The sequence below is a fragment of the Melopsittacus undulatus genome, chromosome 1, assembly GCF_012275295.1.
Source record: "Melopsittacus undulatus isolate bMelUnd1 chromosome 1, bMelUnd1.mat.Z, whole genome shotgun sequence".
NCBI lineage: Eukaryota > Metazoa > Chordata > Aves > Psittaciformes > Psittaculidae > Melopsittacus > Melopsittacus undulatus.
This window is the reverse complement of record NC_047527.1, coordinates 104,159,451-104,187,237: the sequence shown is the minus strand read 5'-3', so window position 1 is coordinate 104,187,237 and position 27,787 is coordinate 104,159,451. Positions and strand designations below refer to the sequence as shown.

The following is a 27,787-nucleotide window of genomic DNA, read 5'->3' as shown; positions in this document are numbered from 1 at the left end:
AATGTTTCATAAAACTCAATGAAAAATCCTTAAATATCTCAGATTCATTCTTAGACCTTTACAGATGCAGTAGTTGCCTTTACCTGCAGAATGATCTTGCTGTCATTCTTACTGTGAAACACAGTTTTAATCAATAACCTGAATTTTTGCTTCCTTGTTAGGTATTGGGGGATTTATGGTGCGTCAGAGAAGTCGTACTGGGCAGGGGAAGACTAAAAGATCACTGTCCAGGAAAGATTCTTCTGGATCTGTTTCTGAGCAGTTGCCTGGTAGAGAGGAAAGTAAGTGCAGAAACTTGGTTTTAAACATCTGTTCATGCTTTAGGCAGTAAAAATAATGCAACTCATCAACATGCAGTTCTTTCCAGAGATGTACAACAGAAAACGTTTTTTGTGTTTGTCATGATGGCTTTATTAATTCAACTGAAAATAGTAATTCCTACATGTAATTTCAGTAAAGCCCATGATTTACAAAGAAACTGAAACAAAGAATTGCAGGCTATTGTGAGAGATACATAGTAAGAATTACAAGGACTGCTATATTGTGTCAAAGCACTGTTTAGCCTAGCTTTGACTGGTAAAAGACAGTAAAAAAGTGTAAAAAAATGAGGTAGGTTTAGAGCATTCCTCTTTCTGATACACCTTCCACCAGAAGTCCTGATCCAGAGGTTTTTTGGACAATCAGTTTTAATATTCATAGTGTTCAGTGTTATGTGTCTGTTTAAACTCTGGAAAATTCTATATTGGTGAATTCAACAATATATTATTATTGTTGCATGAAGAAATAATCCCTTCTTATTTTAGACCGGGTATCTAAGAGTTCCATAAGGTGCCTTTGCATTTTATGTTATGGAAGATTATTTTTATGAAAATCAGTCCATATTAATTTATAATACAGAAAGATTTTATAGGCATGTATCATATTGCCCCATCAGTCACTGTCTTTTCCAGGGCTGAAGAATCCTATTCTAGTCTCTTTTCTCATATCAAAGCCATTTTCATGACTGATACTTCAATACTTAGTAGATTGGGCACCTAACAAGAAGTTAGATTTTGTCTATTGGACCTTGTTCTCTTACTTTCTGTATGTGATCAGAGTAAATTACTTCATATGTTTAGATTTGTTCACACTATCTAATCTAGAAAATATTGAGGTATCATTAAGATGAGATGTAGAATATGTTCAGGTCAGAGCCTGTTTCCTATAAAGGTTGGCTGATGTCATCTCAGAAGACTTTGATTTCTCTTGTCACTCTCTGCTGTCTATTTAGAGGCAGATCAGCCTCTTGCTCTATATTTGTACAATGTGGTGGAGGCTGGATCATTACCACAACATCCAGGGACATTAAAAACTAATAGTTAAATTTTGTCCTTAGCTGCATTTGTAGAACTACTGTATGAAGCCAACAAATGTTTATTAGTACAATTCAGTATTCTAGCTAGGTCCCCTATTGAAATACAGTGCTTGCTTTCTCTTTAATATCAGTGTCAGAGGTATGCTTTTGCACTTTGTAGATGTTATTTCAGTGTAATATACTATGTTGTTTCAAGTAGTGCTGAAAATTTTGAAGTTTTCTTTGTCTGTAGGGATCTGCTCCTTTAAGTAAAAAAAAAAAAATTAATTAATTGACTAAAAAATTATTTCCCCATTCTGCCTAACAGTACAATGCATATTGTTAAAAAGCAGTATTCTTAATCAAGTATTCTCCAGTTAAATGTTGGAGCTTCTTTTTGTCTACTCAAGCATAGTTGCTTTGTTAAGAAGAAAGCAACCCCAGATGATGTTTGTATGTTTTAAATCATGGTAGCTTGCTGAGAGCCTCCTTCTCAGCTGCCAGTACTCATCAGCCTTACCAAGTGTTTAGCTGCTTTTGTTGTGTTTTACCTCTTTTCTCTGCAAATGCTCATTCTCAAACAATGCAGAAGCCATGGTGTTGGCGAGCTTCATTCTACTTGCAGTCCTCCAGACACAGTACAAGAGGTTACTGTAGTATAAAGCATAGCTGATTTTACTTCCACAATAATACAGTTTCTTTTATAACTGCCCAGGGTCTTTAACTTGATGTAATTAGCTTTGGCAAGGCAGAACTAGCAGGACTTACAAAATTCTGCTTTTACCTGCAGTGTTTTTCCCTGGTCTGTTGAAACAAAATACTGAATGATTGATGAGCACTCTGTGCTCTTCTGTTTATTAGAAAAAGCAGTGCTACTTTGGAATATGATAGCTGAATAAATGTATGATTTTTCTTTAAGGGCTTCTTTATAGATTTCTTTTTTTAGTCTGTTCATTATTTATATGACAGTGTTTTTCTCAGATTAAAAAACTTACTACTTTTAAGTTGAGAAAAATTAGTGTATAAAATGAAAGGTGATTAATGTGTAGCTCAGCATTGGTAATTTTGGATATACTGTTTCAGTAGAATCATCTTTCAAATATCTGGTTGAATGGCACCTATAATATTTCTCAGATTACCATATTCTTAGGTAGCTTGGAGATATAAAAGTTAAAGGTCTGTCTTCAGCCACTGAGGTGTACCACAAGGTAACAGTGATGTGAGCAGTGTCACATATGGTATTCCTTATTGCCAGAGCCCAGATGATCAGGTGGCAGTTCACAGCTGGCTGGATAAAAGCCACCTGTACAATATATCTAGAGTGAGATTCAGTACACCCTTTCACCCAGATATATTAGGTATACTGCCACTGTACCTGTAGAGCAAGATGACAAGTATTTTATTTATTTGTGCCTGAATGTTACCGTTTAGGTTGGACAGAACAGCTGCCTGACACTCCAGTGGAGGAGTCTACCCCAGCTTCAGAAAGTACTGAGAAAATAAAAAAGCGTTACAGAAAAAAGAAAAATAAGCTTGAAGAAACCTTTCCTGTCTACTTGCAGGTAAAGCTATTGGTATACTCCTTGTTTAAATCCATTTAGAAACCTGATCTTTACATGTGGATTCATACTTCATTTAAACCATTAATATTTGCTTTCTCTTCCCAATTTATCATTCAAATTAAATGTGTTTTCTGTAAAGAACTTTTATAAATTTGTACAGAAAGCTGTATATTATATTAGATCTCCAGTCTTCTGTTGTTATTTTTCAGTGTATAGATCTTTACTGGGGGGGGGGGGGGGGGAGGGAGGAGAGAAGCCTGTCTTTTCTTTCTGAACTGACATGTGACGTTTCACTGTTCAGCTCTGTAGGATGTCCTAACCTGATCATGTTATTTTCTCAAGATACTGATTTTTCTTTTCTGAGGATTATAGAACATAATTTGATAAGGGAAACTTGTCTTCCTACCTGTGGGTTTATGTGCCCTGTATCTCCCTGCCACAGCAATCTCTGCTCTTTCCCCCACTTCATTTCAGTGGTGTCCCTAGCAAGTAACAGGTAGCAGTTAGAGATAATAACCAGGATATTAATGATGACTGAGCAACTTTCAACCAGTTTATAGACTGACTGGCTTATATATGTCTCACACAGAGAATATTACTTGTCTTGCTCTTCTCCTCAGCCACTTTTTTAATCAAAACTTCATTATCTTGGAGATGTTCACCAAATATCATGACAAAGACTACATTGGGATTGAAAGCAAAGAATTGACAGAGAGGCAGGACAATCTCTGTCTAAAAATAATTTGTATTTCATAAGTGGGGAAGTGAGTTAGAAAATTCTTAACATTTCCTTTGGAGTAATATGGATAAGGGATGTTTTTCTTAATGCATGTTTTACTGCTGTAAAATACAGAATATTTATTAGATTATTCTTTTGCTCAGGTTGGAATAACTGGTACTGGAAAAAAAAACAGACCAAAAAAGCAATCTTCAGCTTTATTTTAGCAGCTATATCCTAAATCAAAAATTTAAAGACTACATAAAAACAGAAGAAGTTCTTATATAAGGAATAAAAAATTAGCTTTAAAATTTGATAGATTGTTGTCACCATACTAAGTAGTCAGGCTGATGTGAGTGAGAGTGATAGCTGTTACATAATATTTTAATAGATAGTAATGTAACTTAAACATCTTCAGGTGGATTGTTACTGCAGTTTGATGTTAGGATGATTTTGTGCTAACTGAACTACAGTGTATGGTCATTCTAGAGTCTGAACCATAATGCACTCACATGTTTTTCATAAACTTCTTGTGAGGCCTTGATCAAGTTGCCTAGCAAGTGTTCCCCTTCTTCAGCTGTTCTTTCTGTGCAAGGAGGAATACTGAATATCTTGAAAAACTTGGGATGTATAAAAGTACTGCATTGTTACACTGTCTGTTCGATGTGTATGCAAGGTAACTGTAGTTTTCCTATATGATCTGAGGTGTGAATTTAATAATAAAATATTAATAGTGTAGCTACCTCAGGTAAGTTGTATCCACAATATCTGTGCCTCATAGCCTGGAAGAGACACTGCCATATTGGCAGGTATGTGAGACAGAGACTGTGGTTTTATATTTCTAGTAATCACTGGCTTTTAATTTCAACTTTGTCTTTTACCCAATAGATAACAGTGTTCTTCCTATGTTGAGTGATTTTGTCTTCTTTGCAGGAAGCTTTCTTTGGGAAAGACCTACTAGATACCAGTAGACAAAACAAGATGAGCCTAGATCATTTACCTGAAGAAGCGCTTCAACTCTCATGTAAAACAAACCTGGCCACCAATTTCCTGGATCCTTCATCTGATCCCCTTCTTAGCTCAACCTCCACTCCAGCTCAGGCAAAACTGGGACCTCAAGGTATAAAAAGCTAAAGTTAGTGATAATTCAGTAGTCTCATTTTCTTGTTGCCACTGGGGCTTTTCCACTCTTTCCCACTTTACATCAGATAAACACTTTGATAATATTTCAATGTTCTGTGTATTAGCTGTCCTTGTGAGGTTAAGTTATGTTGATAATTAGTGATGTTCAGCTTGAGGGCTCCAGCTGTTTCAAAAAGAGCAGTGGATAGCACAATTGCCACTTAATGCACATTTGAAACTCCTTGACTGTAATGTCCATGTCTATAAAATTCATGAAAATTAATTCTGTGTAAGAATAAGCATAGAGATCCATTATAGAAGATGACAAAAGTACTCTAATTAAAAGATATTTTTAGTAGTCTATTGAGTATTAGCTGAATGACTATCATCCAACCTGTATTTTCCTTAGTGTTTGAGATTATTTTAGGTTGCCAATCTCCTCAGAATTTTTGGTTCACCATTTTCTTTCTAGACTTTACCCCTTCTAGGTGAAGTTTATAGCCACTGGGCAATCTTCTGCTGTTGCAAAACCTCACTGGAGTTACTGCTGAGAGTTTTGCAAATAGCTAGAGGGTTGTGAAGTGCTGCTGAAAGGGCAGCTTCACACAAAGGAGCAATTAAAAGCAAAAACCTTGCTGTCCCCTCCAGATTATTCTTTTCTCCATGTCTTGTAGGGTATGCTGTTAGCTAGAGGTATTTTACCATTCTGTGTCTTTTAAACACTATTTCTTGTGTATATTAGTTAATTTGCAGATTGTGTTTCAGCTCATCCTCACAAGGTTTTCCATCTAAAAATGTTTACACATATTGATAAAGTTTCCCATGTCTGGAGTAATTTGAAGAAAGGTCAATTATTTGTGATTGTTTCTCAGTGAAAATGTGCTAAATTAAAAGCAAAAGGCTACATTATAATTGAACATTGATTGTTACACAGTTGAAATATTGAATAATAGGGAGTGCAAAAGTTAACTTTCCCTAAAGGGAAAACTGCTGCAAAAGGAGTGTTTCAAGGTCTTTATTTCATTGGTTCCAATACTACAAGAAGATACACTCTCGCAGACCTACCCCAACATTCTTTTGAAGCCAGAGAAATACAGATTCAGAAATCTTTAATGGCCTATTCAACTGCAAGATTAAAGTCATTAATGTTCCTGTATTATGGTAGTATAAGGTTTCAGAAATTTATAAACTTGAAGTTAATCTAATGTTCTGTATTTCCAAAATTTGAAAGGATTTTTTTTCTAGAAACCTATTCTTTATAAATAAAGAAAGTTGCAAAACTGTCATTTCCTCTTCTTTTTTATTCAGAAATAAATCATAAGTTTACGATAAATAAATCACAAGCAAGAGTTTTAGTGAATAACCTACTGTCTTTCCCATTTTATATATGAGAAACTCAAAGGACAGTGATTTCTGGTTGTAGGAATGTTCTCAACAATTGTCTCTCAACTGCTCAGTTTTCCAGCCAAAATTGCGTCCAGACGGAGCTGTTTGTTGTAGTTGGAGCACCAGTGGGTGAAGTCATCTGCCAGTATTGATCATTTCCAGTGCAGTTTTTCTTAACTCTTTCGCTGTGAGTTTGTGAGAGACAGTCATTTCCACCATAGCATCCACACATGTGTGAGAAACAGATTCATTAATGAGTGGTGGAGACCCTGGTAAATGCTGAGCTAGCAACAGTCACATCTCCCCTTCTGGATAGTATTGCAGAGGAGCTGGAGATGGGAACAACGTCCCAAAGCACCTGTGATATTGTCATCATTTTGGTACAGACCTGGCTTTGGAGCAGGAATAGTCTAAATTGCTTTATTCTCTGCACTGGGGGGCTGTAGGGCTGTGTTGTTACTGACCTTGCTGTTCTCCTACAGTGCCATCTTTCACAACGAGTGTTGACTCTGTGACAGTCCTTGCTTAATAGGATAGGTCTTTTCCACAAGGAAAATGGTCTCTTGGAAACATCTCTTGTTTAATTCCAGGTTTAAGGGTTAGATATACTTGTTCATCTTCCAGAGAGCTCTGAAGCAACTAAAAATTTTATCCTTTTGCTTTTCAGAATGTGCATAGGACTGCTAGGGAGTTGAACAGTGGTGTGTTCAATCTGCTCATGAACTGGCAGTGTGTTTCAGTGACATGTTCAGAGACTCTTAGAGCTTGGTTAAGGGTACCTGAAACTTTTGCTAGACAAGATTGCAGTGGTGACAGGGATAGCCAGAAGGGGGTTTTTGGAGTCCTTTATTTATTATTAATTTCTAGTAACTGTTACTGAAGTGAGCTTTAGGCTTCCAGTCCTGATTTCTGTCTGGCAAGGATGTTGCAGTTCCTGTTTTCAGTTGTAAGACTCACCTTTCCTGTAGTTTTACGAGTGACACACTTCATAGTGTATTCTGCATGGGACCAACCCTCAAAATCATTTCCAGGAGGGTACTAGAGCAAAGTGTGAAGGCTTGCTCACAGAGCACCAAATCTCCAGGGTTTCCCTGGTTCTTGATATGTTACTTGAAGGTGGTGTCTGGGATCTGTTGCATCTTGACTAATTTGAGGACTGTCTGCATCTCTCTTGTGTTTCTTGACATGGTTGTCTCTGATGAAAAACAGGCCACTTGGTGAGGTGGGCTCTGTCAGGGATGTGGCAATATTGTCTTTCCTTTTATTTGAAATAGCTTATATTAAGTGTATTTTTTCAAGGGAAGCTGAAAAAGCAATCTGTTCAGGTAGGGTCTCCAAGGAATGCTGAAGAGATTCTTCATTGACGAAGGGAGAGGAGTTGTCTGAGTCTCTGCAACTGATTCAAATGCTGCTGAGATAATTTATAACTGGATCTGTTATTGCATGATTAAATATCTTTGGGTGGCTGCAGCCTTGGAAGAGGCATTTTTATTCTTTTAGAACTTCATAAATAAATAAAAGTAAATGTATTGGAGGGATCCAGATCACAAGATAACAGCAGAACTGTGCTGTCTTAAAGATCCAGCATTATAAGCACATTATTTTCCTTTTTGCTTTGTCTTAGTTTGCATCTCCATTCTGAGAGTCAAATTAATGAGCAGTATTGAGCTATTTGTTTGGCAGCAGATGTCAACCAGCTATTGATTCTGATCTGAAGCAGCTGCCTAAAGTGAATTAGTTGTTTCCAAGATAATATTTAGCTCATGGAATTAAACCATGGAAAAAAATAGAAGGAAAATGTGAAAAAAATATTTTAGAATAGATGTCTTATGTGAGACTTACGGATCAGAGTCTAGCCCTCTGCTGTCATCAACACTCAGCCTTTTTATAGACTTAACAAGCTCCATTTTGAAAGCGGGAAGCTTTTTTCCAACCTATTAATCTCATTGGAAGTCCATTACAGCATCTGATTGCCTTAATAGTTAGGAGCCCTCTAATTTGAAGCCTGAACTTATTCATGGCCAGTTTGTAGCTACGGGTGGTAAAGCCTTCAGTTGTATCTTTCCACCTGAGTTCTTTCTAGCTACTTAAGCAATATATTTATATTCAAATTTGAAGTTGAATTTTTAGGGACTGTTCCGAAGCATATTACTAAGGGCTGTGGAGAAAAACACTGTAATATAAAATACTACAGAAGAATTAAAGGCTGCTAATACAGTCTTGGTGTTTCCTTCACAAAGGTTTTTTTTTATAAATCATACTTACCTGCCTTCAAATAGGAATTCAGGAAATTTACGGAATGGCTAGAGTCAAGCCTTTTCCTGTCAGCTAGCTGAAGTCATTGAAATCACCTTACAGAGCCTGGCATTAGTTACTTGCATAATTAGACCAAATTGCCACAGGAACAACTAGGTTCTGTTTAAAACCTTACATTTCATAGGACTTTTTATCAGGTGCATAAAATGGTTACACCCACAAATAGATGTGGTTTTGGGGCACTTTTTAATACATCTAGTGACAAACATAAAAAACAATTTGATTAGCATGAAACCATCTTGTCTGCATTATGAAGGAGAAAAATAAAGAAGCAAAATAGTAAGATGAAGAAAAAATATTTGCGTGTTGACTTTCAGTAATGGTAGAAAAGGATTGATTCTAAAAAAGCAGGACTTTGAGTTCGTTGTAGAATTTAGGAGTTTGAAATGTAGCCTCATGATACAAGTAAGTCCTTGGCACCAGGCCTCTGAATTAAGCTAGAAATACTTTTCTGGAGTACTTGGGTTGTAACAGTGGGAAAGATACATATAAATGTGTGAAATTTGTTTGTTCTTTGACTTTCTGATCCCTCTTCAACCTGCCCATGTTTGTTTTCCACATTGTACATGTGGAATATGATTCGTATTAATCCCTTTTCTCTGTTTAAATATATGCATATTTGCAATCTCAGCACGTCTCATTCATCTGGCAATGATTGCTCATGTGGTCACCATAGTCTGCATTTTTTTCTGAAAAATATTTTTCTTAACTTTTATTTATTTGCCAAACAATTTTCTTCAAGTGTTGCACATCTGTAATAGTCCTAAAAACCTAGTTAATAAAACCACATGGGCCACATGGCCATTTCTTTCTAATTAATTGGATGTCAAGAAGATAATCATATCCAAAATTTATTATTTAATATTAGATAATTTATTGCTAGGACCAGACCAGTTTTTCCTAGACAGCAGCCAGACATGACATTTCTACCTCTGGCTGTTCTCACTTCTTCAGGATTTCTTCTGATCTTAAAAATAGAATCTCCAATTTCCATTTAATGCTGCTTCTTACTCTTAGATTTTTCTTCCCTATTAGGGTGTAGTAACTGGTTACTGTGAAGTCTTAAGAAAAATAGTGGTGGTAAGAGAAGTAACTGATCACTTTCTTTTTTCTTTTTTAAATACAACCTATTTGTTGGCTTTTACATTCACAGGCCTTTTTTGTCTTAGAGGTTGCAAGTTCTCACTAGGTCTTAGGGTTGGTTTTTTTTCCCTAAATTCATCCAGGTTTTCTTCCACATGACTAATTACATTAATCACTTTCACTGTATTAAAGAAAATACTCAACAGCATAAACATGTGAAAATGGCTACAGCATTGCCTGGGAGGGGGTGGTAGTCAACATAGTCTCTTACTGCAGAGTGGCTTGCAGTGCAAATTACACAAGTTATACACACTATAGAAGACCCTTATAGCCTGGTAAATCTGTGTTTGAGTTCATAGCTCAAGTTATAGTACATTATCGGAGTCATGTATAAATGCCACGACTTGATTTTATTTATTGCTTCTTACACAGGTAGCACCGACGATCCTTTAGCTGATCTTTCTGAGGTCTTAAATACTGATGATGATATTCTTGGAATACTTTCTGATGATTTGGTAAAGTCTGGAGATCATTCAGGTATGTATGTTTGTAAGGTCTCTCTGGTATTTGTGTGCTTTTTTTCCTTCTTTGTTATAGATGTATTTGTTGTATCTATAGGTTACGTTGTAGGTAATTTCAGATACAGTTTTCATATCGTAAGAATACCTTGGTTTGAGATGATTTTGTTGCCTTATACCAGTAAAAAAAAATCCCCAATCTTTCAACATTTTATTTTACTTGGCTCTTTGCTTTGCTTCTTGAGAGAGAATAAAATGTAGCTGCCGTTGTCTATCATACCTGCGTAGCTTTTTTCAGCATGCAGCTTTTTCTTTACTTTTTTTTTGTTTTCATGTTATAATCATCCATTTTATCTGGTTTGGGTCCTGTAGGTCTTGATTTATGCACTTTCCAGGTTGAGAACTCACCCTCCCCATTTGGTAAGAAACTAAACAATGGATGATCCATGGTTAGAAGTAGTTATCTTTCTTAGTGGTTTTAGCTGAAAGAACTGCATGTGTAGAAACTAGTATTCCTTTACTGTGTCACTAATTCATGCTTTCCTTTTCCACTCTTTTTGTCATGTGTGAGTCTAACACAACCTATAAACTGCACTTTGCATTGAAGAATACCGTATAAGGTTTTGTTATCAGCTTTTAAAAACTTTTCCTGAGTTTTTTGTGTTTCATGATACAAAACCATGCATTTTCTTGCTGCCACTGTACTATTGCTCCTAGTAGTAGTGTGTAGTTTTTATCATACTGGTATCTTTCATAAGTAAAAAGCATTTTAACAATGTGAATATATTAAAGCATGATTAAAGCAGTAAGCATCAACCTTTTTATTTCCACTGGATGATGATTCATCACTTTATGTAAAACACAGGTTGACAATAAGTGGAACAGCATGTTTCATTATCTTAAATTTGTTTTTATTTGGTATCTAACACAGAAATATATTTTATATACTGATGTGTGTAGTTCGTTGTTGTTTTTTTTTCCAAAGGCCTTTCTTGTTTGATTGATTTATTGGCTTATAAAGGATGTTGGGAAGTCTGTGTAGTAAGTTATAGTACCAACAAATCACTTTGTCTGATGTGACATAGAATATTCAGTAGCTGTTTTTTAAACAGGGACTGCTATAACTTGTTTTATATTGACTACACTTCAGCAGCACTGCAGTAGATATTTAATCACAGAATCATCATAGAATTGTTTGGTTTGGAAGGAACCTTAAAGCTTATCCAGTTCCAACCCCCTGCTATGGGCAGGGACACCTTCCACTAGACCAGGTTGCTCCAAGCCCCATCCAGGCTGGCCTTCAACACTGCCGGGGATGGGGCAGCCACAGCCTCTCTGAGCAACCTATCCTAGTACCTTAGCACCCTCATAGTGAAAAACGTCTTCCTTGTATGTAATCTAAATCTACCCTCTTCCGGTTTAAAGCCATTCCTCTATGTCATTTCCCTGCCTGCCGTTGGGAAAAGTGCTTTACAAATTTCTTCTAGGCACTAGAAATACTTTAGGTACTGGAAGCTGCTCTGAGGTCTCACTGGAGCCTTCTCTTCTCCAGGCTGAACAAGCCCAGCTCTCAGCCTGTCCTCATATGTAATATTAGTATAATTTATGTAATTTTATAATGTGAAATGTAATATTAAGGTAATTAATGTAATGTTATAAGAAAAATTGAATGAACCTTACCTGCATGAGGATGAACCATATTCACCACTGGTGTGATTGTTTTAAATTGTGGAAAATAGCCATATTGGAACTATGTACTTAAAACTATGCAATCAAAACATGCTGTACCTAAACTCAGTAGTCTTATTTCCTGTTCTTCCAGTTGTATTCTATTCAATTAATATTCCTTAAACAGTAGCATAAGATGGAGGTAAATCTAGAAGATGATTTTGTTTGATTTTTCTAATGAATGTTGTGTTTCATCTTACCTTTCAAATCTTAAAAAGTCTTGGTTTAGTTGATAGCTCAGCTCTTAAGAAGAAAGAAACGTTTTATGCTCTTTATTCTATGCTAATAAATTTTACTATTTATGTCTAACTGAGCATTCCTTCCTCCTCCAGCTGGATTGGATATCTGTCCCATCTCTGATGATCCTTCTTCTCTGCCTCAGCCAAATGTCAACCAGAGTTCACGGCCACTGAGTGCAGAACAGCTGGATGGAATCCTCAGTCCAGAACTAGACAAAATGGTCACAGATGGTAATTATTTTTGTCCTTGGTCTTGGTCTTCTAGAAAATGTTAGTAAAAATCCTCCCTTTTTTTCTCAAATTACTTACCTGTATATTGTAATGTACCTATTTAGACTTGGCTGCAGAATTAATTTTATTGCACCTTTTGATGATTTCTCATTCTGTGTTGTGTTTATTTTGTCCAGGTGCTATTCTTGGCAAACTGTACAAAATCCCAGGTAGGTGTTCTAATCTTAGTTGACTTTCGTAGAATACAGTTTGTAAACAGTGCCATCCAGCTCATGCACAATGTTTTTGCAGAGCTAGGAGGAAAGGATGTTGAAGATTTGTTCACAGCTGTATTAAGTCCAGCAACCACACAGCCAGCTCCTTTGCCACAGCCTCAGCCTCCACCACAGCTTATGCCTTTGCAGAGTCAAGGTATGTTCCTTTGTTACATTTTAAAAAATAGCCTGGTCAGGATAGTTGTGTATCTTTTAAATATTGATGTGAAAGTAGGATGTGCTTTACTTTCTGCGATTTTAAACTGGTGGAATGCCATTGTTAATTTATGAAATATGATTCTAAAACTGTTCTGAAGGGGGTATTTGATTAAAATGCACATAAATATTGCTAATAGAAAAGGACATTTATTTTAGATTTTCCTGACGTATTAGAGCTTTTATTTTAGCTGACACTTTTATAGTTTTGAAATTTGGCTGTGATAAGGCATCTATCCTCTCTTCTAACTTCACTCTTTAATTACTTGTGAGTACCTCCTCAAGGGCAAGGCAAGAGTATGTATAATGATGAGTTACTGAGTCTTAATTTCCTTTAAGAATTCAGTTTGATGTATTAGCCAGTCCTACTCAAATAATGCTCAGAAGGCTGAGTAATTTTGGAATGTATCAGAGAGATTATAATTTATTTTCTGTGTTACTACTAAAATTATCCTGAGTTAATACAGGATATTCTTGTTCTTATATTGAAAGCAAGGGGCAGGTTGATTTTATTTATTGTTGTTACCAGTGAAAATTAATTTATTTTATTTAGCAGTATGTATAAGCAGAAATAAATGCACTCTTTTCTCATCAGACATCATCTCTAGAGGATTTTCCCTTAGCTCATATGCCAATTCTGTTATACTGGTACTACAGAAAAGTAGTATGCAGATTGATTTCACCAGTGAATTAACCATAAGAGGAAGAAAGATTGATTTCCTAGGTTGGATGAATTTCCATAAAAAAGAAAGACTTCAAAAGTCTTAGAAAGGAGAGAGTTTAAAGCAAATAATGAGGTGATTTAAAACAAAAGATAATATAGCTATCATTGCCTATTTCCCAGTTACTTGAGTATTCGAAGATAAGTTCAGCATTTGAGCTCTGTAGGATTGTTTAACTTCTCCCTGTGGGTACTGCCACAATTACAAAGTTTTAGATTCATAATTTGTTTCAGTTACGGTGTAATGATCCACATGTTTTTGTGAGATAAATGCTTCAATAATGGGGAAACTTGCATCAAGTTTCAGCAATTTCAGATAAACTTAATGCTCTCTTCTCATAAAGACATGTGATCCTACAGTGCAAACCCCAGGCCTGACTCTCCATGTTGTTTGCCAGGTCTTCACAGTTAATGTATGCTGTCTATTTAGTAGCTATAATAAAGGACATTCTCTTAAATTTTTAGTTGCTTTCATCCAAATTATACTTGCTGCCTAGTGTATGTAACCTGTAGATCAGAAGGCAGTCTCCTAAAGCATGGGATGATAATAATGATGCAGTCTCATCCTACAGATGCATGCATCTACCTCCTGAGCTACTTCTAAGCTTGTAAGAAAATACTGGGACAAAAGTTATGATGACACTTAGGAGACAGGTATTCAAAGGCCAATGTTAATTATGTGTCAGAACATCTGCAAATATCATCTGCTGGAATGAATCTGCCTGTGCCGCATTTGTAACATTGTAATCAGATAAAGTTTTCTGCTTTTGTACTGCTAGGCTGGACATCTAATTAGAAAATGCTGATACTTATTTGACTAGATTTATCTGTTTCATTGGTTATAAATTAGGGAGTTTGTAGCTAAGGAGGATTACTTTGGTACACTGCTCAGAAGTCTCAGAAAGGCTGATGTTTAATTCAGGTGCCTAATGACAATTCTGCAAGGACTGAAACCAACTTTCTTCATGCTTGCTGCTTGGATCTGCATATAACAAATATGACAGACATTAGCCTTTAAGAATATACTTTAATATTAAGTGCAGTTTCATAGCACGGGCTACTGCAAAAGCCTTGGCAATCCATTAAAAAAATCACAGATTTTCCAGACAAGAAAGGAAGGGATGTGATACAGTAGAAAAGCATCCCTTAAACTTACAGGGAAGTAGTGTAAACTGATACTTAAAATCTTTTCCAAAGTATAAGGTCAGTACAATTTTTAAGCTTTTTTTTTTATTACATGAGACTGAAAAATTCCACCTCTGCCTTAAAAACAGTCACCCTTTAAAACAGTAATTTAAACTTCTTCTTTCCAGGAGAGAATACGTTTCCAAGAGTGCCTCTTATGAATGGTCTGATTGGCCCTAACCCTCATCTCCCTCATGCAGCTTTGGCTGCTGGAGGTGGACTGAGCACTTTCTCTCCCATTACGCAACCATATACTGATACCAGGTAGGTCAAGATGGGAAAAAAAAAAACCAAACATCTCTTGTTTAGCTTTTGTCACTTGTGGGGTGGTGTGGTGATGTTATTAATACCATGATATTATTAGTATTTGTATTTTTATGTCTGGACAGCCACTACGTAAACTTCTATTCTTGCAGCCTGTTCACTACTGAAATAACAAACAGAATAAGTACTTTGCTTAATTGGTTGGTCTCATGGTTGGCTTAATTTTGAGAGCAACCTATATATAAAAACAAAACCCTTTTTTGATTTGTCAGGGATAAGAATCCAGCATTCAATCCAATGGTAAGTGATCCAAACAGCTCATGGGCACCATCTGCTCCACCTTTGGAAGGTGAAGGCGATACAATGTCCAATGCTCAAAGAAGCACCCTGAAGTGGGAAAAAGAAGAAGCTTTGGGTGAAATGGCAACAGTAGCACCTGTTCTCTATACAAATATCAACTTCCCTAACCTGAAGGAAGAATTCCCAGGTGAGTGATTTTACTGAATAAAGTTAAATATTTTGTAGCAGTATATGCATCTTCATTTGAAAGACTGTAAAATAGACTTTTCAAAGCCTTGTGGATTAACATATTTTTTGGTTGCAGACTGGACTACAAGAGTGAAGCAGATTGCTAAACTGTGGAGGAAAGCAAGCTCACAGGAGAGGGCTCCGTATGTGGTAAGAACAATTACACCTGTGTTCACCTACATCCAGCAAATGTATAGTTCATTTATAAGGTTTTCAGTTGGGGGTTTTTTTGTTTGTTTGTTGTTTGTTTTTTTTTTTTTAATAAGTGAAGTTTTAGGGCTAGTGAAAGTTCACTTACTCCAAGAATGCCTTTGTAATTTAACTTCTAACTTAATACTTCTACCTGTGTTCTTTGCTTTTTAGTCCTGGAATAAACTATGTTAGCATTGTGCAATCTAAAGACATGAGCTGAGGCAATAACATTTGTGGTTCCCATTGCCTCTTTCCTACATTTCATCCATGCCTGAAATCTTACTTGCTTTTTCATTTTCTGCACAGGATCTTACCAGTTTCTTCAGAAGGATAATAACAAATCATTATTTGGCTTTTCTCTCTTTATCAGCCCCTCTCACTAGTCTTTTTTTTCCCCATTAGAGTTGCTGAAGTCTTTCACCTGTTGAACTAACCAGTCCAGAAGCATCAGTGCTCACATACCTACTTCCCTCATTTTATTTCTACACTTACGTTATTGCCTTACCCTTCCCCTTCACTACTCACTCTCTTCTACTTCTTTGTGATTGTCGTGGTTTAAAACCAAATCTGCACAGTTCGTTCACTCACTCCCCCCCTTGCTCCCCCAACTACCGGAAAGTTAGGAAGGAGAATCCAAAGAATGTAGCCCCCACGGATTGAGATAAGAACGGTTTAATAGCCAAGGCATAACACAAATCACTACTGCCATTACTACTACAAATAATAATGATACAGCCAATAACAAGTGAAGAGAATACAACACCTCACCAGCCACCGACCCATAACTCACCCCACCCTGCTCAACCGAGCACCAACCGATACCTCCTCCATCCCCCCAGAGCTCCAGCCCTTCCGGGTCTCTCTCGGTTACATCCTGGGTGTGACGTGCTATGGTATGGAATATCTCTTTGGCTATCCCAGGTCAGGTGTCCTGTCTCTCCTTCCTCCCGGCCTTCCCTCCTCCCTGGCAGAGCATGAGCTCAGAAAAGGCCTTGGACAAAACCAAACATTTGAGCAGTAATTCAAAACATACTTGCTATCAGCAACCATTCTCAGCCCGAAAGTCAAAACACAGCACTGCACCAGCTACCAAGAAGGAGAAAAATGACTGCTACTGCTCAAATCAGGACAGTGATGGAAACTCTTTTGATATCTTCCCATGTTGTGGGGAGTGTGAAGGATTCCATTTCTCGCTCCAAAACCGTCCACTTTCTTCACATTTGAGTCAAGTATTTGTAATAGCTATTTGGAGTTATGTGGTCGTTGACTCCATTCTGTAGAACTTGTACGATTCAAAGGTGACCCTTATGCTTTGTTGAAATATCTTGTTGAAGCCTCTCCACATCCAAATCTCAGAACCTGTATTCTGGCTGAGTACGTTTGCTAACAATGGCTGGGAAGGTCAGAAAGACTTTTAATTTCCTGTCACATCTCCATTCCTGATTCTCATCTTTTCTTTGTTTCTTCACAACAGCAATTGGATGATCATTCTCACTGTGTATGTTTCTGTGGATTTTACAGGGTTATGTTTTCAGTCCCTTAGCTTCTCCCACTACTAATAGTCCCATTAGTGAGCAAATTCAATTTTTGTACATGTTGATGACTCATACCTTAATATTACCAACATCATCTCCTAGTGTCCAATCAAAAAAGTCCCCTTATCTCTCTGATAACTTTCAGAGGATAAATTGTTACCCCAGCCTCAATGGGGGAAGTGCTGTTCTTTATCTTTCTGAATCCCTTTCTACTTGAAATAATAATTCTCTGTTGTCTTCTTTTTATCACTGAGAAATTGTCATCATTCTGCTTTTATTTGGGCCTGTAACTTCAACACCTTTGGACCTCTATGCCATCTTGTCCCTGCTATATTTAGTCGTGGTGATTCCTTCTATGTAGTATTTATAAGACACAATCCACATACATGAGTGGATTTTTATCCAGGCACTTATCACTTTACAATTATGTCTGTTACTGATTTTTTTTCTTTTTTTTCATTGTTCTAAACATATGCAGTCATAGTCCTCTTACGGATATCCAAAAAGCAGCTGCGATAATTATTTCCTTGATGTTCAGGAGGAGGGTGCCTGCAAGTGCATACACATGCACGCAGGAGTATTTACATAGCAAGAGCAGTTACTTCCTCACTGAAGTGTACTCTTACCTGTCACTGGTACTGCTGCCACTGTGCACGTAAGAAGCTGCTGTGGTGCCTCTCCTGAAAGGCTTACACTCTGGGGATGAGTAAAGGCCACCTTAGAAATGAAATTCAGAAGCGTGTTAGTAAATTATAGGCTTTTTACTTACCTTGGTATGCACAATCCCCTCACAGGAGAAAATGACATTAATTTTTCTGCTGCTGTGACACTGATGCTGTCATCCATGTTTCTGTTTCATTGTTGGAGGGGAAGGATTAAAGCCTTTTCTGCTAGGCAACCCCTACTTGACAGCTGCAAATAAAAATGTGAAAAAGATGATGTGAGTGTTTAATTCAGAAAAAGAATCACATCCTAGATTGCTAGTAAAACAGAGTCTTTGAAACTTCCATTAGATGCTTTAAAGTGTCAGTATGGCTATAAAATGCCTCATTGAAGAAGAACTGCTGTTCTTCTATCCAATTTTTCCTGATCCATAAGCCCATATCCTGTGTTTATGCTGCTAACTTAACACATACTGAGATCTATAGAGGCCATTTAGCAGAGCAGACTGTATTTTTCTTGTCATTGAAGTTCTCCACATTAGTGGCCTTTATTGATCCAAACATCATCTGCTGTGCTCATGTCTTAAGATTGCAGACCACACCAATATGTGATTTGAAAGGTAAACTGGTGGGATTCAGGCTTTCTTGCCACAACACAGTACCTGAAGCAGATACTCCTAGCGTATAGAAAACCTCTATGCTAATAATTCCTTATTTCTTTCCATGCATGATAAACACAGAATTTCTATAGACTCTTACTGTTTTCAGTTTGGAATTCCTTCTAAAGTGCATAATTTAGTTTTGGAGAAGAAAATAAAGCTAACAACTATTTTCTTTTTTATCTTTTTCCAGCAAAAAGCCAGAGATAATAGAGCTGCTTTGCGCATCAATAAAGTACAGATGTCAAATGACTCCATGAAAAGGCAGCAGCAACAGGATAGCATTGATCCTAGCTCACGCATCGACTCCGACCTCTTTAAAGATCCATTAAAACAGAGGGAATCTGAACATGAGCAGGAATGGAAATTCAGACAGGTGCGTTGCATTGAGGCTGTTTTGTTATTTTTCTGCATTTTATTGCATTTTTGGAATCTGTTGTAATAAAATCAATTTTAATCTTTCTTTGTACAAGAGTATTACGTTAGCCATTCTGCCTAGGAAGAAAATAGATACTATCACAAGAGAAGCTGCTTGTAAATGTTAGAAAACTTTGTTTTAAAACTTTGACTCTTTGATCTTACATATTATGGAAATAGTTATGTTTTCACTGTACGGAGTAGGGTTTTTTTATATACCCTGTATTAAAGTAACCTTGTCCTGCAGACTGCTACTTCAGATTGGGCTGGTTGTCTCCTAAGAGCTCATTTGCCCCACATCAGTGCTGCATCTGTCAGTAACCTTTCATCTTGAGCATATAAAGGTTGGAAAAGCAGTGCTGCTCTTTAGGCAACCTGGAAAATGCTTCTTCCCAGGCAGACAAGGAGCATGTCAGAGTAATTAAACTTTACAAATAGCTAGAGCCTCTGCTCCCATTGCATTTTAAATTTGCAGTTTACAGTTACTTAAAATTGATCTTTGATGCATCCTGAAGTTTTAATTACAGATTCAGTCACCAGAAAGATTTTGTGTATCCTGGACTTAAAAATCTAACCTTTCTCCTCATAATTTTACAACAGCAAATGAGGCAAAAAAGCAAGCAGCAAGCCAAAATAGAAGCCACACAGAAGCTTGAGCAAGTGAAAAATGAGCAACAGCAACAGCAGCAGCAACAGCAGCAGCAGCAGTTTGGTTCACAACAGCTTCTGAACCAGTCTGGCTCAGACACACCTAGCAGTGGGATCCAGAGCCCCTTAACACCACAGACTGGCAATGGAAGTATGTCTCCTGCACAACAGACATTCCATAAGGATGTTTTTACAAAACAGCAGCTACCTGCTACTCCTGCATCGGCATCCTCAGATGATGTGTTCCTAAAACCACAAGCCCCACCCCCTACTCCAGCCCGAATCTCAGTACATGATTCACTGTCTCAGTCTCAGACTCCTCAGACATCATCACAGCAGATGTTTTCTCCAGGTTCCACAAACACAAGACCTCCTTCTCCAATGGATCCATATGCTAAAATGGTGGGAACACCTAGACCAGCACCAATAAACCAAAACTTTGTTAGAAGAAATACCATTGCACCATTAGATACCATTGCACCACAGTCATCCATACCTAGGCCCATTCAGGTAACTGAACCATCAGGAAGCAGGCCTTCCCCAGTCAGGGATTCATGTTCTTCATCTCCAGGTAGCAGTGATCCCTATGCAAAGCCACCAGACACACCCAGGCCTGTCATGGCATCAGAGCAGTTCTCCAAACCAATGGGTGTCTCAAGATCACCCATAGTTACAGAGCAGTCAGGGAAGGTTCCTTTAACATCTGGAAGCAGTGATCCATTTACTAAGCCTGCTCCTAGGACTGATACGTTTCAGAGACAGAGAGTAACTCCTGCCGATCCATATGCACGGCCGCCATTGACTCCTACTCCTGCTCCTGTTGATGGTAGTCCTGGACCTTTCAAAACCCCTATGCGCCCACCTCAGTCCCCGCAAGATCCTTACGCATCAATGCCAACTACACCAAGGCGTGTTGCTGTTGATCCATATGAAAGGCCAGCATTGACACCAAGGCCAGTGGATAACTTTTCCCATAATCAACCTAATGATCCATACAGCCAACCTCCACTTACTCCCCATCCTGCAATAAAGGACACTTTTGCCCATCCACCCCGGATAGTGCGACAACAGAGTGATTCTTTCCCTCAGTCTGGGCCCATTTCAAGGCCAGCTTCTCAGGACCCTTACTCCCAGCCTCCAGGTACTCCTCGACCAGTTGCTGATCCTTATGCCCAACCTCCAGGAACTCCTCGGCCTACCACAGTTGATCCATATATGCAGCAACCACCAACACCAAGACCTGCTCAGCCAGCAGATTTATTTGCTCAGTCTCCAGCAAATCAGAGACATTCTGATCCATACGCCCAGCCTCCTGGAACACCAAGGCCAGTTCTTAATGATCCTTATTCTCAACAACCAGCAACTCCAAGGCCAGGGATTCCAGAGAGTTTTAACAGACCTGCAATGACAAGACCAGGACTAATGCCAAATAGAGATCCTTTCCTGCCAACACCACAGAATAGGTTCCAGGGCACTTTTGTCAGGCCATCAGATCCATGTTCTCAAACTCCCAGACCTTCAGGACCTGCAATAACAGATACATTTAGCCATGGTCCAGCTGCTGCAGCACGTGACCCATATGATCAACCACCGATGACTCCAAGACCTCAGCCAGAATCTTTTGGAACTGGCCAGCTGGCCCATGATGCTGCTGAACAGCCACGGCCTGGATCTGAGGGCACCTTCAGTGCACCTGGAAATTCTCCAATGACTTCTCAAGGACAGCAGTTTCCCAAAGTTTCACAAGTCCCTGGCCCAGCACCAACCACAGGAGTAACAGATACACAGAATACTATGAGTATGTCTCAAGCAGATACTGAGAAGTTAAGACAGGTGGGAATAATGTTTAATACTGATGGTATTAAATTTCATAAGTAGAAGAATTTCCCCCATTTTTGTTAATACTTGAAGTTTCTTGCCATTAAGCATTACTAGATAATGTAGCATTATCTTAATTCTTGTACTATGTTAATTTGGTCCTCCAGGATAGAATCCCAGTATGGAGAATAGAGAAACGTCAGTAATTGTTAAGTAGTCTGGGCAAGATCCAAAAAGGAAGTAAAGGCTGTCTTTGAAGCCACTGAAGACGTAGGTAATGGGTCTGTAGTAGCTCTTTTATAGTGTGAGGTAAAAAAATACACCTTGAAAGGACAATTAATTCTATCCTATAATAGTTGAGATACAGAACTGATCATCCATGACTTGTCCACTGATTGAGAAAGGGAATATCAGCAAAGATCTCAGACTAAACATCTAACTTTTCAGTTGGCTAACATGGAGGTGAATCTTTCCATTGGTCACTCTTCTTCTTGAGACATATTTAGTCCATCTTTTTGTCAGGAAATGTTTGGCCAACAGCTCTTGCTGAGACATAGAATTACATTCAATTTGTGGAAAGCTGCTCAGTCTTTTGTGTAGAAGGAGCAATGGGAAGTGGATTTTGTGGAAAAATTGATAGTATTTATCATATTTTTCATTATCATATGATGTTCATATTCTGCAGCTTTGGTGTAAACCTTTTGCTGAATTTTCCTCAATGAATCTCGGGTCACCTTTCTCCCTCAGGATGCATGTAGTAGATTTCATGTGGTTAAAGTGCCTGTGTTACTGGAGTCGAAAATGGAAAAGAGAGTTGCTTATATGTTAATTGGTAAAATTGGTTCTGGAGATTTAGCTTGCATTACCAGCATCTTGCTGTGTTTGTTCCCTGTTCTAATTTCTGAGGTGATATTTCTCTGTAGTGACTGAAGAATTTACTTTCTTCAAAAGGCTTAACCTAGTGGAGCGTAACACTTCCAAATACATGAATTGCCATGTCAAGCACGGTGATTATTGTATTTTTGTCAACAGCGCCAAAAGCTACGTGAAATTATTCTGCAGCAGCAACAGCAGAAAAAGAATGCGGTTCGGCAAGAAAAAGCCTTGCAGGATGCAGCAGCTCCTACCCATGCAGCTCCTCTTCAGCATTGGCAGCAAGACAACTTAAATCAAATGTTTAACCGCCCTCCTCCTCCGTATCCTGGGAATATTAGGTCCTCTGTTGTCCCTCCAGGTGGGCCAAGATTCACTGTGTACCCAAAAGACCAACGTGGCCCATTTCCTGCTGATGGGCAGTTCAACAGACCTCAGTTCCCAGGTGATATGAATGCCATGGGGATGAGGCCTCATGGTCTCAGGTAAGCTCTTTGAGCTTTTAAACCTAGGTTATTACAGGGTAGTTCTGCATTTACACAAATTGCTAGATAAAGGGTAGGTGGATTTTTTTGGTGAAAAATCATCTGTGCTGTCTGCAGTAGCTGGTAAGCTTCCTGAAGGCAGTATGTCCAGTGAGTTTTCCTAAAGCGTCTGTAACATTAGAGTATGTGCTTTATGCTAACAGTGGCTTTTATTGGGAATAAATCAGAAATAAAAATGGAGAAACTGCAATATTTGTGAAAGTATTATGTGACCTGGAAGATCTTGTTGTCCATGGTTTGGGGGCAGGTTTTTTTTAAAATGAAAGGTGATGTCTTAATAATGAATAAATGTAATAGTCTTGTTTTCATTTATAATGAACGCATAATCAAATGTCGGCTTATGTCGGTGACATTTTTACGTTGAATCCTGTGCTGGAAAATGAATACAGGTATCAGCATACATTGTCATCTCAGGAGTAATTATTTTCAATATTTTGGATTTATTTCAGTAATTTCTAAATCCACATAACATTATTTTTTACACTGGGTTGCATTAGCACGTAGTTTATTTACTAATGTAGTTTTTTTCTGTCAGTTTTCTATCCATTATTATTATTGGAACTGAAAACAGGTTGTTTATTAAACATAATCAAAGCAATTACTTTATTGTAGTCATAAAGCTCATTTAAATGTAAGCATAATTAGTTAAAATATTTATTTAAATATCTTAATGAATGCATTATGTAAAGCATTTTGGTGAGTAGTTACTTAGATATGCCAGATTAGGCAGTCCTGAGAAAAAATGGTTATTTATCTTTCATACTTTATTTTAGATATGGGTTTCCAGGAGGTGGTCATGGACCTCCATCAGGTCAAGAACGTTTCCTTGGTCCTCAGCAGCCAATGCAACGCCCTGGAGTTCCACCACAGCTGAGAAGATCTCTGTCTATTGATATGCCTCGGCCGGTGAACAATCCGCAAATAAATAATACATCTGGGATCTCTCAGCATTTTCCTCCCCAGGGGATTCCAGTTCAGCAGCACAATATATTGGGTCAGGCATTTATCGAGTTACGACACAGAGCTCCTGATGGGAGGCCAAGGCTGCCTTTTAATCCTTCTGCTGCAAATGTTATGGATGCAGCAGCACAACATCAACGACACGCAGGGTTTATACCCAGGCAGGAGTTTCCAGGTCCCAGACAGGCAGAACCCCTGAGACATAATTCTCAAGGTATACCTAACCAGTTGCAGATGTCTACAAGTTTGGAGCATATGTCACAATCGCAGCAGGATCAAATCAATCCTGACAACTCACCTGCACTTGTAATGCGTTCTGTAAGTCATCCACCGGTTGCTGATGCATTCCCAGGTCCATCTTTGCCTACAGCTGCACCAAGTGATGAATCTGCAAATTTACAGATACCCAACCAGCCAAGTGATGGACTAGAAGAAAAGCTTGATCCTGATGATCCTGCTGTAAAAGATTTGGATGTGAAAGACCTTGATGGGGTTGAAGTCAAGGATTTAGATGATGAAGATCTGGAAAATTTGAATCTAGACACAGAGGATGGGAAAGGAGATGAACTGGACACTTTAGACAATTTGGAAACCAATGATCCTCACCTTGATGATCTTCTGAGGTCTGGGGAATTTGATATAATTGCATACACAGACCCAGACCTTGATGTGGGGGATAAGAAAGGAATGTTTAATGAAGAACTAGATCTTAGTGTCCCCATTGATGACAAACTAGATATCCAGGGCAAGACAGAAGAACCAAAACAGAAAGAACAAGGTGATAAAACTGTTTCCCCTCCTGAGACCCAGTCTCCACAGAAAAAATCTGCTGCAGAAAATGAAGTTAAAACAGAAGTACTTTCCCCAAACACTCAGGAGGAAAAGAAGAATGAAAATGAAAAAAGTGAGGGAAATGCTGAATCCACAAGTACTCAACAACCTGCTGAAGTGGAGTTAAAGGATGGAGAAAAGGCTCCTGCACAGCCTGCTAACCCAGAATTCCCTGATAAAACTGCTACTGTTTCTAGTCAGGAAACAACTGTGCCTAGTCCAGATGCTCAGGGATCTGCACTTCCAACTGTTCAAGGAGCAGTAAGTTCCTGCAGTATTTCTGGGTCCACACCAGTCCTCTCAAGTTTGCTATCTAATGAGAGCTCAGATAATGCTGAAGCAAGGACTCTAGGGTCTCCATCTCAATCTTTGCCAACAGCACAAATGAATCATGCATCAGGTATTCCCCAAACGCTAATGACACCTGGTGGACAGATCTTGGAAAACACTTTAAATTCAAATTTGACCATGGTTCCACGAATGAACCATAATTTTTCTCAAGGGTCACCAAATCCGGGATTTATTCAGGGTCAATCATCTAATCATAACTTTGGGACAGGACCAGCATCTAATCAGAGTGTGGCTGTAACAAACCGTCCTGGTCCTAGTGGCATAACTGGGCCCCAACAGATAATGCTCCCTCAACCATTAGCTCAGCAACAAAATCGAGAGCGGCCACTGCTGCTAGAAGAACAGCCACTTCTTCTGCAGGACCTTTTGGATCAGGAAAGACAGGAGCAGCAACAGCAGCGACAGATGCAAGCTATGATTCGCCAGCGTTCGGAACCATTTTTCCCCAATATTGGTATGTGGGTGATCTGTTTGTCTGGGATCTTGTTAGTTTTTTTAAAATGCAGCAATAAATAGTTAACTAATCAGATAGCACTAAAAGAAGGGGGTAGGTATGTGGAGCTTGAAGGTGACACAGCAAACAACAGCCTACCTAGTAGGTACAATGGGAGTATGGAAATTGAGCATGCAAGTGGAATTCTGAATTCTGTGGCAAGGCTCCTGTTGATATTACCAGGATCAGGGTGACTCTGCATTACTGCCATACCTTCTGACACTGCCTGTCATATATTCTCTTTAGGTTCTCATATGCTATATGAAGTAAATACACGCTTTGTAAACAAATGATCAAGTGCGGTGGTTCGTATTTTGATGCTTGATCTATCAGTGTTCTGTTTCTTGTTCTACTCTTTGTTTTTGCAGTGGATAGAATGTCTGGAGGAAAGAGATCATTGAAAGCTGTATTACTGACTCACAGTCTAGGCAAGGCCCAGAAACGTCACAAATAATTCTTCATGTACTAAAACCATTTAAGTCATTTCCTGGTTAATGTAACTTAGCAGTTTGAGCACTCAGATCAGGACTGTCACTACCATTTAATAGTTTTTAATGAAACATGAAATATTGAGCAAGGTGTTAGCAGTAACTGTACTGGCCATAAAGGCTGTTGGTTCAAAAGACAAATTTAACCTATCCCCTAAGTCACAGTTCCATATCTGCAGTTATGTGTCCACCCCAGGAGGCTAAGATGACCTTCACAGGTCCCTCCCAACCTAAGCCATTTTGTGTTCCCATTTAAACTGATCTCTGTGAGGCATCCAATGGGAGAGACGGCAAAAAAGTATGCTTACGGGCTTTTCAGATGCTGTGTGTACCTTTTTGCCTGTAGTGCTAGGGTACTTACAGAGGCACTAAACCCTTTTCTTAGTAGATTAGTGGTGGTGTGTCAGTTTCACCAACAGAAACAACTCTTGTTCCTGATTCTTAAACCTATAAATAGAATTTATTAATCTGTCGGGTCACAGGCCACATTTCATCTAGAGCCCTTCTCAGACTAACCTGCTTTTCTTTTTATGTTTTGGCTGAAAACAAGGACTGTTGCTGTTGGAGTAGCTTTCCTTAGAGGGTATATGAAGCTGCATACTAACCATGAATTTCAAAGTGGAGAGGACAAGTAATGTGAAACAGTAATGCAATTATGTTGTTTTACTGATGACTTATTCATGAACTAGATCTAAACAAGTCAGTTCTAGTTAATGACTTGTAATGTTCAGCTATGTAATTCACTTTTACTGTTTTTCTTTTATAGACTTCGATGCAATTACTGATCCCATAATGAAAGCAAAAATGGTAGCTCTTAAGGGGATCAATAAAGTCATGGCGCAGAGTAACATGGGCATGCCACCAATGGTTATGAACAGGTAGGCAACACATTGTACCATTCTTCAGGGCTACAAAATATAAAAGGAAATGATAGAGCTAGGGGAAACTGTGTGCAGGAAATGAAAACATTTTGAAGTGGAAAACATCTTTTTGTCATATACTTCATAGTCATTGCTTATACAAAATTATCTCCTAGGAATGAAAAAAGTCTAGCAGTAGAAACTGTAAAGAGTATTAAAATGCCTCAGATCTGTGCTTGAGGACAAAAGGAGCTGTGAACTGTGCAGACTTCACTGTGATTGCCTTTACCTTAGGTGGGGGGTCTATGAGCCAGAAAGATCTGCACTTTTTATGTGGCCCTTAAAACAGTGTGCTTTCTTCTTCTTAACCATTTCTTATGATAATATGTGGCTTACCAGAAGTGTACATTTACCCAGCTTTAATTGACTGTTGGCCAGGTTGGATGGGGCTTTGAGCAACCTGGTCTAGTGGAAGGTGTCCCTGCCCGTGGCGGGGGACTGGAACTAGATGATCTTTCAGGTCCTTTCCAATTCTAACCACTCTATGAGACTATGGCTGTGTTGGTGACCATGATATCTAAACCATTAAATTGTTTGGTTTTTTTTTTTTGGTAATACCATAATGTATTAAAATATAAATAACAGAGATTTTTGTGTGTGTGCATCTTCACTCTTTCAGCACAGTGCATCATGTTTACTTCACTCGTCTGAAAAGTGTAAAATGTTATAGTTTCAACAAAGGGCAAAGTATTCTAGCATAAAATGAGAATTAATATTGTCCAAATACTGAAAAAGTTTGGTACAGAAGTTCAAGCAAATACCTCTAAAATATTTGGATGCTTTGTGTATGTGCAGTGTAATAGAAGAGGTATCTTCCCTAACCCTCCAGTTTTAAAAGTTGTAATTTCATATTCTGCTTATCTACCTATAGGTTTCCCTTCATGGGTCAACCAGTTCCAGGGGCACAGACCAGTGAAGGCCAGAATCATATGCAGCAGGCAGTTACACAGGTAATGCAAATTGATATGGGGTTTAAACACAAGTGTTTAAT

General features: G+C 38.3%; 1 protein-coding gene across 1 annotated transcript in view; it reads left to right on the top strand.

Annotated features, from left to right (window-relative positions):
- KMT2C (lysine methyltransferase 2C) overlaps positions 1–27,787 on the top strand; it is a 192,100-nt gene that overhangs the window by 139,767 nt on the left and 24,546 nt on the right. The window contains exons 24-39 of the mRNA XM_031049774.2: positions 162–281; positions 2,765–2,895; positions 4,547–4,733; positions 9,953–10,057; positions 12,099–12,236; positions 12,413–12,445; positions 12,528–12,641; positions 14,741–14,876; positions 15,149–15,363; positions 15,481–15,554; positions 18,646–18,828; positions 19,470–21,350; positions 22,368–22,693; positions 23,527–25,349; positions 26,643–26,754; positions 27,668–27,746. Coding sequence (XP_030905634.2) covers positions 162–281; positions 2,765–2,895; positions 4,547–4,733; positions 9,953–10,057; positions 12,099–12,236; positions 12,413–12,445; positions 12,528–12,641; positions 14,741–14,876; positions 15,149–15,363; positions 15,481–15,554; positions 18,646–18,828; positions 19,470–21,350; positions 22,368–22,693; positions 23,527–25,349; positions 26,643–26,754; positions 27,668–27,746 — 5,657 coding nt within the window. The remainder of the gene's footprint in view (positions 1–161; positions 282–2,764; positions 2,896–4,546; positions 4,734–9,952; positions 10,058–12,098; positions 12,237–12,412; positions 12,446–12,527; positions 12,642–14,740; positions 14,877–15,148; positions 15,364–15,480; positions 15,555–18,645; positions 18,829–19,469; positions 21,351–22,367; positions 22,694–23,526; positions 25,350–26,642; positions 26,755–27,667; positions 27,747–27,787) is intronic.